Raw genomic sequence first — 16,301 nt, forward strand, 5'->3', positions numbered from 1 at the left:
TTCACCTGTTCACCTTGCCTCCAGTAACTGTGTACTGAACCCCTGTGATTCCAGGAGCACCTCGTAGCCTGGCTCTTGGCACAAGGTGGGTGTTCAGTATATGTGGATGAAGGAGGGCTGTGTTCTAGTCCCATTGCTGCGAACCAGCTGGGGGCCTTGGGTGAGTCACTTGGGTTTCTAAAGCCTCAGTTCCGTATCTGTGCTCAGGGAGTTGGCATATGTGGCTTTTAAGGACTCTTCCCATTTTTAGGCTTCAGAAAGTGGGCCTCAGTATTAAACTTGAATGTCTTGAGTGGGAGGGCCACGAGTTTGGCTCAAAGAAACTCTAGACCTTCCCTGGAGGCTGAAAGCCCAAGCTTCTCCCCCAGTCCTGAAACGAAAGTTAGGAAGCCAGGGGCCTTCTTTTCCCCCAGTGGTAGTCTATTTCCTTGACTATTTACCTGTCTAAATTCTTACAGCTCATGCATTATGACTCCAAGCTGTGCGCATGAGAGCGTCAGCCTAGATGGTCGTCAGACGGGTTACCTGGTTCAGGCCTTGTTTTCAGATGAGAAACTGTGGTCTGAGGAGCTCAGACACCCAGGCTGGTCTCCCACCGCTCCTTCCACAGCACCTCAGTGGCCACCTCTCTTGCCTAGAGACCCCAACCTCTCACACACCCAATTCCTTCACAAATTCTCCCCGCCCCGAGCAAGCGCCCAGCCACCAGGCAGGGAGGGCTTATTGCTGCTTCTTGAAGGCTGCAACCAAGCTCCCTCCCCTCATGCATGGCATGCGGAGTCCCTCAACATCAGGTCCAAGCACTTCCTTGCCCAGCAGTGATACAGCAATGACGAGGTGACCAGAGTGCCAGGAAACAGTGCTCTTCTTATCTGCTTTGGAGGCTTCAAAAACAAAGTGCAAGGATTGTTTCCTGGGGCAAATGGGGGCTGGCGGGTTGACAGCGTGGGCCAAAGGGAGACTCTGTCTGCAGTGGCATTTTGTGTTGGCAGCCCGAGGAAGAGGAAGGAGTCGAAATGTGCCGAGGGGTGGCTCGAGGTCGAGGCTCCTATGAGACGCCCTTAGAAGGCAGATTATAAAGAGGCTAGGGTAGCTGCTTTCTCTGCTATTATTGATCAACAGTGTTAGTAGCTGCTGTGTGCCGGGCACCTGAGTTAGGTGATCAAGATACAAAGATAGAACATTGGAGTCCACTTGTGTGGGGAGCTTGCTGTAATAGATAATGAGATATCGGTATGTGAGGAGGTGAGGTTTCGGGGGCAGAGGGTGTCAGGGAAGGCATCTGGAGACAGTTCAGAGTGAAGGGTGAAACGGTGCTAGGCAGAGAAAGCCTGGGTCTTAGCCCTGGCCACACGTTAGTACCACTTGGGGAGTTTGTAAAACAACAAAGCCCCGGCCACACCCCCAACCAATTGAATTAGAATCTCTGGGGTTAGAACCCAGGCATCAATATTGGAAATTCCAAAGTGAAGCTGGAGTGCCGACCACTGATTTATGAGATGATTTGTGTCTTAGGTTTCAGAAGAATGGAACGGCTAAGTGGATAAATATTGTTGGTTGATTGGTTGGTTGGTTGGTTGATTTTTAATATTGAGCCTTCTTATTCACTGCTTCTAGAAGGCCATGAGAATTGCCTTTCAGATTTGGGTCCTGGGAGGAGCAGGACAAAGGGAGGAGGGAAGGCAGGAAGGGAGAAAAGGAGAGGAAGAGTTTGGGACTGTGGTTTCTAAGCACTTAGTGACATTGTCACAAACCACGCCTCCCTTACTGCCAGGACCTCCTGCAGAACTCCCCCAGTTCCATGTCTGGAGTCTCCAATAATCCCCCGGGGATTGTGGTCCCAGCCTCAGCGCTCCAGCAGGGCAACATCGCCATGACAACCGTCAACTCACAAGTGGTGTCAGGTCGGTGCAGGGGATTGTCGGGAACACTCCTGGGAGGAGAAGGGGTGGCCCCAAGGGGATCCCAAGGGGTGGGGGCAGGGTACCTTACAAACAATCTTAGGAAATGGGAGGGGTGCCCCCTGCCAAGTAGGGGCTTCCAGCTTAATTTCTTGACTGAAGTGTTCTGTAAGTTTATAGATGGCTAGCACCAAGACCTGATTGTGATTATTTTCGAACAAATTTGGGTCAATGTCTCATGAGTCCCTCAAAGACCAAGTAAAGCTGTTGTCCCTGCCCCCAAACACTTCCCACCAGAGGCTGTATTCTCTGGACCCCGTTCCCATCCCACCCCTCCCCTACAGGGGCTTGAGTACCTCTGAAAGAAAGTGTTTACATGGGAGTGCCAAATGAATTAGAAATCCTGCTTGCCCTCACTCCTACCCACCCCCAGGGCAGGGGACCCAAAAACTGGTTGTCTCCTCAGGTGGAGCCTTATACCAGCCAGTTACCATGGTAACCTCCCAGGGTCAGGTGGTCACCCAAGCAATCCCCCAGGGAGCCATCCAGATCCAGAACACCCAGGTGAGTGTGCGTGCACAGGTGTGCACTCAGGTGCACAGGCCGGGGGGGTGGACAACCATCACTGTTTGCTCTCTGCTAGGCCCTTTACACAATGACTCACTTAATCCTCATTATTCCTCTAAGGGGTGTCGTTGCCCCCAGTTTACAGATCGGAAGCTGGGTGTCAGAAAGGCTTATCAACTCCTGGGATTTCCCTACCTCTCAGGGTTACATCAAAGGATCCTGCACGTCCTATCCCTGGTCCCTAGCCAGGGCCACTCTGTAGCCCAGTGGGATAGAGTGCACACACGAGGAGGGGGAGGGAGAAGATCTGAAGTAGGCCTGAGACCTGACATTAATTCTGTCATCTTGGATAAGTCACCTGACCTCTCGGAACCTCAGAGCTCTTATCCACAGAAGGGGGATTAACACCACCTGCACAGAGCCCTGCCAACTTCTGGGGCTGCTGTGAGTGCCAACCATGGTAATGGGGAGGAAGGTGCTTTGCAAACCATAAAATAACCTAGAAATGCTAATAACTAGTGGATGGTTTCTGGCAGATTTGTCTCTCCTCTACGCTCTGCATGTCCCTGTTCCCTCTGTGTCCTCTCTGTCCCCTTCTCCTCCACCCCTCTTCCTCCTTCTTCTCCTCCCTGTCTCCCATTCTCTGAGGGGCTGGTGCAGAGTGAAAGGAAAGGTGACCTCCCCAGGGCCCTAAGAATGAGTTGGGAAAGGGGGTTGGCAGCGAGAGCCTGCCGTCACTATGGCAACAGGTCCCTGGCTGCTGGTCCGCCAGGCTGCTGATGCTGATTTTTTTCTCCACGTGCCCTGAAGGTTAACCTTGACCTCACATCCCTCCTGGACAATGAGGATAAGAAATCCAAGAACAAACGAGGAGTCTTGCCCAAGCATGCCACCAATATAATGCGTTCTTGGCTCTTCCAGCATCTCATGGTGAGTGTGTGTGTATTGGGGGTGTGGTATGGCAGCGAGGGGTACGAATAACACCCCAGGTTCCAGACTGTGCCGTCATCCCCGCACCTGCAGAGGTGTGGCCCCAGAGAGAGGCTCTGTGATAAGGAGCTCATCTTCCAGAGGCCAAGGCAGGGGAGAGGCGTTAGTGGGACCTAAAGTGGGAGGCTCTGTCTGGTGCTTGCTCCTGCCACAAAAAGTGTGACATCAAGTGAGGGAATGAGGCCAGACATATTCTGAAGAGAGCTAAGGACTGGGCGAGTGTGTCACGGACGGGGTGAGATTCTGTGGGCCAGGACTGTGGTTGCTACAGGCGGCCCTGCGCTCTCCTGCCCTTCTCCCAGGGAAGGAAACATTGCTCCTCAGCCAGGGCTCTTCTGTTTCCCGAAGTCCTCACGGCTGGGATAGCAGCGGATGTGTGTCCCCTTTCCCCTGTCCCTCTGATCAGCGCAGCCAGACGGGGCACCGTGCTGGGGAGTGGTGGCTGCCACTGTCAGGTGTGGAGGAGCAGCCCGGGGAGAGATCTCCTTCCTCACATAAGCAGCTCAGCTCTGGCGCCTTCATTGGCCTCTGCGGCCGCTTCCGTGAAATAGCGACAAAGCCTCGGGTATAAATGTAATGTCTACAACGGGTCTGCTGTGTGCACTAACACGATAGCAGTTATGTGCTGTGTGGGTGTTAGTTGCAGACAGGACTATGGCTGAATGTCAGGAATGAATTCAAAACTATAATCCCCTAGCATCATTCAAGAGTTAGAGCAAGAAATGAAGCCCAATGGCCATGTCTGGGCTGATCGTGAAGGGTGAGCGTGCACGCGCGTGCTGTGTATGCGTGTGTGTGTTTGTGTGCACGCACTGTGCATCGGGGGGAGGGAGGGGGGAGGTAGATTCTGGAAGCACCAGCAGGCTTCCAGCAGTCTGCCAGGTCTTGGCCTGGCACGGTGGTACAAAGATAGACCGATAAAAAGAAACACCAAGACTGTCTTGGCCTGTGAGGAAGAACCAGGAGAGAGGGAAGCTCTTTCTTCAGAGGGGAGAGAAATGAAATGGCTCCTGGGAATTAATCAGTTGGTCAATCAACAAACCTTGATTTGAAATGGGAGTACCTCCAGAAGCCATGCAGCCGAGCCCGGGCTGTGGTTCTCCGATATGGGCATCTTAGGGACTCAGGCCTAGACACTCAGCGAACGGGAAGAATTGCTCTGTGGTGACTGATATGGGGCTGGGGCTCTGCCTCTCCCCCCACATGTCTGCCCCCCAGCTCTAAGGTCTTGGGGCCACCCCAGGGCTTTGCTGAAGAAGCACACTTTGAAAGCACCATCTACAGAACAACCAGGAACCTAATTTGGAGAGAAGGGGCTGGAGGGCCGAGGGTCAAGGTGAGGAGAAGAGGTTGGAGAGACTCCAAGAACCTAGTGAGGAAGCCCGGGAGCCAGGGCCAGGTCCATCCTCAGGCCCCTTGGGAGCAGCTCTGACTCGGTGGCTGAAGATGGGGGCAGGGATGCCCAGACTTCCTGCCTGTTCTGGTTTTCCACACTGTCAGAGAGCCGGAAGAGGGGCTCCCTGGGGAAGGATCTGTTTCTGTGCACTGGCCCATCACACCCAAGATGGGGGCAACCGCTCCTCTCCCACCACTACTCCCCACCCACCCCGNAGAGCTCAGATCTAGACTTTACCTCTGTCTCTGTAACCTGGCCACACTTGCCTCTTGTGAAGAGTACAGGAAGCAGTGCAATGATTGCTAAGACCCTGCACACTAGCTGCTTAATAAATGTTAGTGCCCTGTCCTTCCTGCCCCACCTCCCCTCCCCCGCCCCATGCATTTTTGACGACTGATGTGAACACGCCCACAACCTCACTTCTGAGGGGGAGAAAAGGCTAGGAGGGAGAGGAGGCTGCCAGACCAACTCCTCCACCCATGGCCCTGGGCGCCCAGGCCAGTACCCCGCACTGACCCCCCTCACCTGTGCCAGGGCTCCTGCCTCAGCTGCCTGCCACTCTCCATTTGCATCTCGCCCCTGACATAAGTCTGAGCCTGAGACTAGAGGGTCACCCTATCAGCCCCTCCTGGCCCTGTCTCCCCTCTGACCTTGGACTTCAGTTCACAGGCTGCCCTCTTCCCCCATTCCTGCTGAGCACCCCTCTATAGCTTTGGGTCGTTTCTTTCCACTCCATGGCCACCGCCCCCTGGACCGGGGATGGCAGAGGAAGGTAGAGGTGGAGAAGGGCGGGGGCGGGGGGGGAGTCGCTGAGCACAAAGTAGAAGAGAAGGAAGGACCCAGATCAGCTCTACAAAAGGAACCAGGAACCATGGAGAGGGCTTGCTGAAAAGCATGAGTAAGATTTTCTGCCCACACCCTCCCACCCCTGGACCCTCTCCAGCTCAGAGTGCACTCAGTGCGGATACTATTAATAAAGCACTTAACATTGGCAAAGTCCTCCCCCACTTAATGCCTTCCTCACAGCAGCCATCAGGAGAGGACAAGGGAGTGACCCCCAGGCCTTTAAAAAAAAGTCACAACTCAGAACTTCTGGACTGGAAAAAGAAGGTGATGGGGAGAAGTCCAGGCTCTAGGGACACAGCCTGGCACAGCTGTCCTCTGCGGGCCCACGCTGGGCCGTGGATCAGTCTGGCTACCCAGATATCAGTGGGCGCACAGGCGCCCCAAACCCCAGCTCAGGAGAGGCTATAAAGACTGGGTAACAAGGGCACAATGAAAAGAAGGCAGACTTCGAAGCCAGACAGACAGGGGTAAGAAATGAGGCCCACCACCAGCTGTGCAATCTCTCTGAGTCAATTTATTTGAAAAAAGATAGTATCCATTTCCCACGCTTATAAAAATTAAATGAGATAACAGGTATAAAGAGCCAAGCCTGGTACATTTAAGATATGTGAGTCCTCTTTGAGCTTTCTAGAACCGTGGACTAAGAGCAAGCTTTTGAGACTAAGGCCCACAATGTGTAAAAATTAGAGGTGGATGCCTGATCTGTCGTTCTGATCTGTAACACCTACTGATTTTTACCATCATTTGACCTTAAAAATATATTGGTAAATACTGTCCCTCACCTGTTCTGTGTATATATGTGTGTGTGTTAAACGTGCATGTCTCGTACCTCTGACTCAGTTGTAAATTGCTCCAGAACAGGGATCATACATTATACCTCTTACGTGGGCCCTTTATAGGATGCTATAGGTGTTACTCCCAAGACAGAGTAAAGGAGTTGGGGAAAATCTGGGTTATAAAAAGTTTAGCTCAGTCCGTGATTCTTAGTGTACTAGCGGCATTGTGAATTCCTAAGAGGGGGCATGGTTAGAAGCTTTCCCCAAACATATTTGCTTACTCAAAGCCCCCCGCCCCTTGCTTTCACTGTGTCTTTGCGGAACAACTCTGAGACTGTGGCTCTTGAGAAATCTAACTCTGCAGCAACACCGTATGGGCATCAAGGAGCTGCTCAGTTTTAGGAGAAAAGGGTAGAAAATATATGAAAAAGGACAGATTTCAATATCCACCAGATGTTCTCCTATCGTATCCAGTATAGTGGGGACAACCCATGTGTTGATTGGTCAATTGGAAAAGTTGGCCGAAGAAAGGAACAGCCATTAAAAAGATACACTTTATTTTAATTTAGAAGATACACATATATATTGATTTGCTAATGTCTTGATATAGGGCCAAGATCTTTTTCTGATGAGAGGTTGTCCTTTTACTTGCACAAACCTCTCCTATAATAGAACATCTATAAATTCCATCTTTATTTAACATAGGATAAGAACTTTGATGTCTGGGAAGTAATCTGGCTGTGGGATCTTTCTAGATTTTTGTTACGTATCCCAGCCTTTTACATTTGTCTCAAGGATCCTCACTACAGGGCAGTTTTAAGGAAATCAGAGTCTCGAGTCTTCCCAAAGCATTCCACTTAGTTTTCTTAGCAAGAATAACTTTCTTGTTGCACTTACGTTTTATTGGTCGACAGAATAGTTAAATTATATGACTACACTAACGCATGTAATTGGCATAAACCAGCCTGGATACACACACGGCCGACTTCCCGATAAGCAGATAAATGGTCTAATGAACATTCTACACAGTAGCCTATTCATCTCGAGCATCTGGGACGATGTGAATGGCAGTGGCCGTGGTTTGCAGAAGAAACAGAGAGCATCGTACATCTACAATCTCGGTTAGTAGAGATTGTTTATTCAACCTTCTGTAGTAAATACTAGTTTTTCCTGTTGTCTTCTTTCCCTCGGGGAGAAGTTAGTATTCTTGGATTCCTTTTGTCCTGTGTCTGAGGCTTCTTGTCATCTCCACTGTTGTGTGGGGTTAGCAGCTAGAGAAATGGATTCCGATGACAGAACGCTCCTGAGATGGGACTTAAACCCCAGAGCCTTTTGGCTGTGAGGCTGCAGTGAGATTGGGAAGGTTTCATTCATTAGCTGCTTGCTATTGGGTCCCTGAAGAATCCTGTGATATTTTCTTGCTATTGCATTTTGGCTGAAAGAGGCCAAACTCCTGCTGGAAGCAATCACTCCACGGCAAACCCAGGCTGGGGGAGAAACCCGGCAGAGGGTCCTCTCCACGGAGGATGGAGGGAGAGGGCTGCTCTTCCTGCCTGGCTTCTGCCCCCACCCCTCTGCTCCAGACCCCAGCGCGCCTGGCCCTGGCCTGGTCATTCTGCTCATTTCCACCCAAAATATGGCTGTTCTCTGTGCTGCTGCCACCAAAGCACAGGAGGAACATTATAGAATATTCTCTACATGTGGGGAGATCCGAGAGAGGAAACCAAGCCCCCGCAGACCCCGCCAGACATCAGAGGAGCCACTCCATTAGCCTCTGCGGTGGGCCAGATTCATGCTGAAAATCTTCGGGCATCATCTCATGTAATCCGCTGGCCAGCACAGAGCTGGGTACTACTATTATCCTCGTTTTTACCAGTAACAAAACTAGGCTCAAGGAAGGGAATAGTCCCCAGCATCTCGCAGGATTTGAACCCAGGTCTGTGGCACCTCGGGGCTCTAGTTCCTCACCCACTAGGCTACAATGCCCCTGCACTGGCCCAAGAAACCAGATCAGCTCTCAGCTCCCATGCAAAGTCTAGGTGAAGCAAAGGGGACCCGTGGCTCTCGGCGGCTGTTGTCAGCACAGGCTCTCCGTGGAGACACAGAGCCCTGTCCTGGGAGGGGGACAGGAGAGCTATATGCCAGCCCTCAGTTTTCAGATACGGTGAGGCCACTTCACTGTCCCTCGCTTCCCTCTCCCTTCTCCATCCCTCACATCCACAGTGCCGGGGTGGCATCCGGCCAGCGCCACAGTTGTACCCTGTTCGTTGCCACCCCACCCCACCCTGTGTGCGAGGTGGCTGCTCTCCCACCCGGCCACGCGCAGCTGAGGGCCTGGCTCCAGGGCCCTCATATGAACCCTGCGGCTGTCACAAAAGCTGAGCGCACAAAGTGCACCGGGGGCCTTCTCTCTATGACTTTTTTTGAACTGAAATATAATTCGCATACCACCATCCACCCTTCGTACCTAATGTCAGAGATTTGGTAGTGTGTTTAGAGTTGTGCAGACATCCCCACTGTTGAATTCCAGAATGTTTTCATCACTGGCAGAAATTCTCTACCCCGCAGCTATCGCTGCCCCGCGCCTAGAAACCAGTAATGGACTTTGGGTCTCTGTGGATTTGCCGCTTTCGGATCTTTCACACGAATGGAACGTATCACACAGTCTTCTGTGGGTGTCTTCTCTCACTTGGCACAGGCTCCCAAGGGCCACCCGTACCATACCACATCCGAGCTTCCCTGTGTTTCATGGTAGACGGACAGACCGCATTCTGTGGATCCGCTCGTCAGCTCATGCACGTTTGGGTTGTTTCCACCTCTCGGCTTCTGAGTAAGGCTCCTGTGAACATTCCTGCCCTGCACATGACCTGAGCCTGTCCTGGTCTTAGTGAGTCTTTGTCAGACTCCCAGCTCTTCTTGCCCACAGCACTGCAGCCTTGCATGCTGGGCTCCTCCCCTCTGGGGGACACAGGCTGCTGCACACCCGGGTACAGTGCGTGCCCTGCCCGTGGGCTCCCGGCCAACGAGGGGGTGTGGACGTGAAATCCAGCTGGTTGCCTCTGTACCTCGGGGTGATCCTCGATGACTCGCTAAACATGCTTTTTGTGTCTTGCCACCTTCCCTGTGCCTAGCATTGGATTAAGCCCCAAGGATGTACCCATCTATACCCGTCAGAGACCCACTTACGGGATCCGTCTCCAGCTCACTTACAAGCAGTGATGTCTCTTACAAACAGAAGAATGTGGTCTACGGAACGGTGCGGTACAGGGAGGCAAGCTCTGGATTTGGGTGTCTCACCCCTTCTCACCTAGCCAGGGGACCTGAGGCAAGTTGCCTGACCTCATCAGGGCTCAGGCTCCTCTGCTCTGAAATGGGAATCTCGATATCCAGCTCATAGCATTGTTGTGAGGATGGAATAAGACAAGTGTGAAAGTACTTTGTTCCGATCCAGACACAGCTACTATTGCAAATGCCTCCCATCTCACTCCGGGACTCCCCATCATCTGCCCTGTCTCAGAAAAAGCTGAGAGAAATCTTGACACTTCTAGGGACTCTGTGGGGAAAAGTAAGAACACTGGAAAAGCAAAAAAAAACAGCTCAGAGAGACTTAGAGAGACCATTTTTGTTCCAGAATATCTTGTCTGCTCCTTTTTCCTTTAACTTTGTCACACGATCTGAAATTCCACTCATCAGAGATCCACTTAAAAGGATCCAATGCCTGTCATAACAGATGCCAATGGAGAGGCCAGGATGCCATCATTCATTCACAGCTCAGTATGAATGAGTTCCAAAGCTTACTTTCTTATTCTCACTCAGCTAAGATCAGCTTCATGGGAAAAGGGCCAGTGCTTGTTAGTGGTAGCAAATGAAGATTAGAATATTTTTTAACACAGCATTTTGAGGAGCCAAACCAGAATGGGGTGCTGGGGGAAAGGTTTCTAGTAATTCTTCTTCACGTCTTCAAGGCCCCTGACCTTTTGAGAATCTGATGAAAGTTTTATCTACATCATCGCGAATATAGTTTCAGGAGATTTGACCCTGAAGTCCTCACAGCCAGAGGCCTCAGATTCGGATGGCTGACTGCAAGGTCACATGGCAGCCCTGGGGCTTTGAGAACAGGTGCAGAGAAGTGCCAGCAGGGCCCAGGAAAAGGCAAGAGAATGAAGTCTGTGCTCCCCCATCCCAGAATTTCCTCATATCTAGTCCGCCCCCTGAAATTAGAGCAAGATCTGTTGTTTGTCCCTGAGTCCTATGGGCTCCTTTTCACCAGAACACAGATCTTTAACTAAATCAGTCTTTGGGGGCTAGCCTGGAAAGCTAGCTATTAAAGAAATAATTTGTTTCTATGGGAAAATGTGACCTAAGTTCCAAATATCATATCTATCCACTAACACCTAAGTTTCGGGTATGAGACATGATTCCAGCACTCGAGGGACCGATAATTTAATTGGGGAAATAAATTATACGCGTAAACCATGAGCGGTCAACCGACGATATAATCAAGTACTAGCATGCACACACACACTCAAGGGGTCCAAGAATGGAGGAAGCAAAATAGGTGAGAGGAGTTGGGCCATCTGTGCTGGTCAGACGCATCCAGATTAGTGTGTCTGGGACTGAACATCACATTTCAAAACCTCCTTTGACAAGTTGTATCCAGAGAAGAGCAGCCAAGGTGGGGAAATGCTGATCAAATGACTCTTAACGGGAAACATGTCATATGATGAATGGTTGAGGGGACTGGGGATGTTAGGTCGGTAGAAAAGATCTGTTCCTCTAGGGCCAGCATGGTACAGTATAAGGAGCAAGTGTTTTGGAGGCAGACAGACCTGAGATTGATCCCAGCTCCATTGTTTTACTTGCTACGTGACCTTGAATGGGTCAACTAGCATCTCTGATGTTAATTTCCGCTCCATGGAGTAGAGATGATGGTACCCACCTGTGGCGAAGATGATCAATAATATGTTAAAAAGCGCAGTGCCTGACAGATGGTCTAGCCCAGAGGTGGAGCGGACGTGGTTAAAGACACAGGGGTGTGAGTCTCGGCTCTGCCACTCACTGCTTGGATAACCTGGAGCCAGTTCTTTAACCCCTCTGGGCTCGGTTTCCTCATGCGTAAAATGTGAATAATGATGCCTGTTGCATAGGTGCCTGGGAAATTCGATGAGAATACATGTCAGGTACTTGGACAGAGTACTCTGTGAATATTGTAAGGATTCAAAGTTAGCCAAAAACCGTAGGCATCCAGTAAGTGGCTGTAACTCTTGCTCTGAAGTGGAAGGCGGTGCTGTAGGCTTCTGTGTGACTCCGGATGACAGTCTAGGCTCTCTGGCTGGAGGAGTAGGGGGAAGCCTTGAGTTCGATAGAAAGACCCTCCCAACCGTCAGAGCGAAGGGCTGCCACTCTGAACGTTGGCACCGCAGAGCCGCCCTTCCTCGCCTTCTTCAGGATGGTGCGCACAGAAATGATAGGAAACCAACCACTCTGCTTACAGCGGGGGACCAGCTGGGGGACTCCCGCTGGCCCAGACCCCACCAAGCTGCCCCAGCACTGTCTCTGCGCCCCTGTACCTTGTTTGGGGGCATCACTGAAAGCATCGGTGTCAAGGACGCCTGCCCACTGGGAGAGCTGGCCTCGGGGACTTCCAGGGGTCTGGGCATGATTGAGATGTTGCTTTTAACATGCCCTGCACAGGATGCTGATGGACAAAGTAAGGGTTTCGTGGAGGAGCTGGGAGCTGGACGCGGCCTGGCAGGGTGGCTAGGATTTAGGATAGAGTCAGAAGAGAAGGAGGAGTTGTGTGGATGAGCACTCGCTCCCGATTGACCATCAGTGCCCCGTCTGGCCTGTGATTGTCGCTGACCAAAAAGACGGACCCCCTCCTCCTAGAAATCCTCCTCTCCCCTTCCTTGCCGCCCTGGAGCCTGGGGAACTGTGCAGCTCCTTGTCGGGCCACAGCGGCTGTCTGTCCCCCGCTGCTCAGGCGTCTATACCGGCAGAGCTTCAGGGGAAGGTGCACCGGGATCTGGGAGTCAGGCTGACGATGGCCTGGCTGCATTCATCTTTCCGTGCCAGAGAAGCATGAGGTCTTGGATTCCTGCCTGTGATGTGAACCTGTGCTCTCCCACCCACCCTTCACTGTAGGGACAAAGAGAGAACAGACCCCTGGAGGTGGTCCGCAACTCCCCAGGACAGATGGAGAGTGATGGAAGCCACGGTCCCAGGGTGTGTGCACACTGGCTGCTTCAGCAGCACTGAGTCCCAGGGAAGGAGGCGAGACTGGCAGTCCCCATCAAAGACAGGGCCTTGTTGACAACTAGCTGGTCGGCTGCAGGGTTGGATGGAGCTGATCTGGGAAGACAGGGGGTGTGGGAGCCCACTCGCTTGCCCTGAGCCCCAGGACATTCCACGGGGGCCTGCAGCTCTCAAAGACGCCACCTGAAAAATGGCCGGTGGAGACTTACAGCTTCACAGCATCCCCCACCCCCAGGAAACCTGAGACCCAGGCTAGGGGAAAGCACCCCATCATATGTGCACAGGGGCTGGAGCAGTCCCGGAATCCAGGAAATAAAACCATTGGAAAGAGGAAGCGCATCTCTCCACGGGTGGAAGGAGCTGCAGGGGCTCTCGCCATCTGTCAGAAGAACCACCTGTGGCTTTCAAAGAGAGGGAGTGACCTGTGCCGAGCAGCAGATTTATTTTATTTGTTATTTATTTATTTATTTATTTATTTATTTAACACTCACAGTCTTGCCTGCTGCAGCATAACGAATGGACTGAAATAGAAACCAGAGGGAAGGAGAATAGTTCCAAGATTGCAGGAGGGTGAAGAATGGGAGGTGGCAGTTTTTTTCTAAGGGAAAGCTATACAGCAACGAAAATGAATAGCTACAGTAACAATGAACTGTAGGCGAGTCTCACACCTGTACCGTGGAGGGAAATCCTGCGTGCCAGTGGATTCCATTTATATAGGGTCCAAACACCAGGCAAAAGTAAGCTATAATGTGTAAGGATGTAACATAGATAGGAAAACTATAAAGAGAAGCAAGAAAGTAGGGGGCGCCTGGGTAGCTCAGTCGTTAAACGTCTGCCTTCGGCTCAGGGAGTGATCCCAGCGTTCTGGGATCGAGCCCTATATCGGGCTCTTCTGCTGGGAGCCTGCTTCTTCCTCTCCCACTCCCCCTGCTTGTGTTCCCTCTCTTGCTGGCTGTCTCTCTCTCCGTAAAATAAATAAATAAAATCTTTAAAAAAAAAAAAAGAAAGAAAGAAAAGCAAGAAAGTAATTACTGTAAAAACTAGGTTATCTTTGGGGAGAATATCTTTGAGGGTAGTGTTTGGGAAAGGGCACAAGGGGGCTTTTGCGTGCTGGTAGTATCCTGTTTTTTGACCTGGGCGGTGGTCCCATTGGTGTTTGTGATAATAGGTAAAGCTATGCATTTTAGTTCTTTGGACCTATCTGTGCGAGTACAATTATAAGAGGGAGGGGAGTAAAAAGGAGAGATAAAAGAATGGAAGTTCTGCACACGGTACTTTAGAGGAAGAAAGAGGAGTCCCTCTGGTGGCTTACTGGGCTTCTCTCCACTCTAAAAAGCTAGTTTTTTCCCCACTTAGCATCTGTGAAATCTGGGTGCACCCTGCCATCAATGGCACCTCAGATGTGATGAAATGTGATTGTTTCAGAGCCCTTCACCATGCCGACTGTCCCTATGGGGTTGGCATCTGACCCTGTTAGAGCAAGGCCAGGCCCACAGAGTTGGGGCTGCCGCAGGGCACGTGCCCACAGTTGGTCAGGAGCAAGAAGGGAAGAGGGCTGTCGTTGACACCAGTGCCGTGCTTGGTCTCGGGTGGAGGGCAGAAGGAAAGGAAGGGGAAGGAAAGCTGGCTTCAAGCCCTGCTTCACTGGCAGTACAAGGCCACAGACACCAGCAGGCCGCTCCTTCTCCTGTGCTCCACCCCTCAGTGACTGGCCGGCCTCATGCTTTTCCGCCTGTGCCAGGAGGAGGAAGGACAGTCTCGGAGTGGGCTCGGGGTGAAGGAAGTGGCCAGGGACCCAGGAACCGACCCTGGCCACACTTCTTCCAGACCCAGCACCCCAGGTGGAACTCACCCTTCAACTGAAAGATGCCTTCAGCTTCAATTCAGGGCCGGGGAGACCTGAGTTAGGAGCCTCATGTCGAGATGTCAGAAAGAGGTGGGAAAGAGTTTAGGTCAGATTTTGGAGGAACTTCCTAATGGCCGCTGGGCCACCACGAAACACCTCCTGAGGGTAAACGCTGCAGTTCCCTTCTCTGGAGACTGCGCAGTTGGCTATGGGACGTCTGGGAGCTTCACTACGTTGTCCAGAGTGAGTCCATGAGGCACACACGCTTTACCTGCATTATCTCATTAAATCAGCCCCCAAGTCCAAGAGCTACGTGCCATTCTGCTATTTCCATTTTAAGCCAAGGAAACTAAGGATGGGAGAGTAAACAACAAATTGCCAAGCTCACAGAGCCGGTAAGTGGGGGGTGCAGAACTCGACCTTCCAGAGGCCGTGTTCTTGACCACCAGGCAGCTCTGCCTATAGTCGCGTGAGGCTCCATGCCCGCCCCCGCCCCCTCCGCGCGGAAGGATCTGTCATTCTCTGGTCCATTCTGTATCTCTTTTTCTGCAAGGATTATCTGCTTCCAGAAAGCTGCTGCCTGCTTCCCTCCCACCTCCAAAGGAGTTCTTCCAAATAGTGACCAGAGAGTAGCTACTATGGCTTGATGGCTTACCGCTCTCACTTGATTCCTCTTCCCGTCCTTGGCCCAGAGCCTTTCCAATTGTGCTAAAAGTAGCACTGAGCAAATCGAGGTCTGTCCAGGGGCCAGGACTATTTTGACTCTGTCCTCAGGAATCATCTGGTCTGAGGCGTGTACAAGCTGGACTGCTCCTATGAGCACTCAGATGTGGAGCCAAGAATGTTCTGGCCAACACACCTGTCCCCGGAGCTGGGCCAAGGCTGCCACTCACCCCATAGCCTCCACCACGTGCCTCCTGAGATGCCGGTTCCAGGCGGGGTTGGTGGTGGCCTTTGCACAGTCAGAGGATAAGAGGTTTATATCTCTCTCCATAAGAGGACAACCAGCCGGTTTCCGTGACACTGCCTCCCACCCTCTCCATCCAATGGGAGCATGTTAACCTCTGGATTTACGACATCCACTCAGAATGGAGGCCTGCACCAAGAGCCTCCTTGGAGCACACCCTCTCCCTCCATGGGAGGCTGAAGGATTTCCCTCCCCGGGGGTCTTTAAGAGTGGAAGAGACTTGCATCTGGCTGGCTTCCCTGTAAGTCTGGGTGCAAGGCTCCTGCCTGGAAGGCCCATCCCCACCTTTGCTGGGACAACTTGGCCATTCTTCAAAGGCTCGCTGAAGTGCCACCTCTCTCAGGAAGTCCTCCCTGCCCAGTCGAGCCCACCCTTCTCTTGCCCCCCAAGGGGAACAAACACACTGCCCCTTAATAGAGGCTTTCTTCCCCCTTTGTAGCCTTTCCTTCTAAGCGGTGAACGGCTCCAGCCACGAATCTTTCACTCCCCAGCAGCCAGGAGGCGGCAGCGTCCCCTCACCTGCGGGCCATGAGCCGCAGGCTCTGCTCCGGGAAACAAGGCGGCTGTCTCCCTCCTGTGTCGGTTCCCTCACATGTTCCATGCACACACACCGAACATCTACTCTGCCTGGGCTGGACACTGGAGAGCCAAGGTCTGCTAAGACCGGGTTCCTGTCTGACAGCAGCTCCCCAGTCTCGTAGGGAGACCTGTTAACCATCCAGCAGGCCGAATGCCATTATTCAAACACGGCCACGAG

At 52.1% G+C, this 16,301-nt stretch overlaps 1 protein-coding gene across 6 annotated transcripts in view; it reads left to right on the forward strand.

The window, feature by feature from the left end:
• Positions 1–16,301, forward strand: part of PKNOX2 (PBX/knotted 1 homeobox 2) — a 315,083-nt gene that overhangs the window by 292,191 nt on the left and 6,591 nt on the right. For all 6 annotated transcript variants that reach the window (XM_034666040.1, XM_034666041.1, XM_019804614.2 and 3 more), the window contains 3 exons: positions 1,775–1,904; positions 2,368–2,465; positions 3,279–3,398. In XM_034666040.1, the coding sequence (XP_034521931.1) occupies positions 1,775–1,904; positions 2,368–2,465; positions 3,279–3,398 (348 nt within the window). The remainder of the gene's footprint in view (positions 1–1,774; positions 1,905–2,367; positions 2,466–3,278; positions 3,399–16,301) is intronic.

This window comes from Ailuropoda melanoleuca, chromosome 8 (genome assembly GCF_002007445.2).
Source record: "Ailuropoda melanoleuca isolate Jingjing chromosome 8, ASM200744v2, whole genome shotgun sequence".
NCBI lineage: Eukaryota > Metazoa > Chordata > Mammalia > Carnivora > Ursidae > Ailuropoda > Ailuropoda melanoleuca.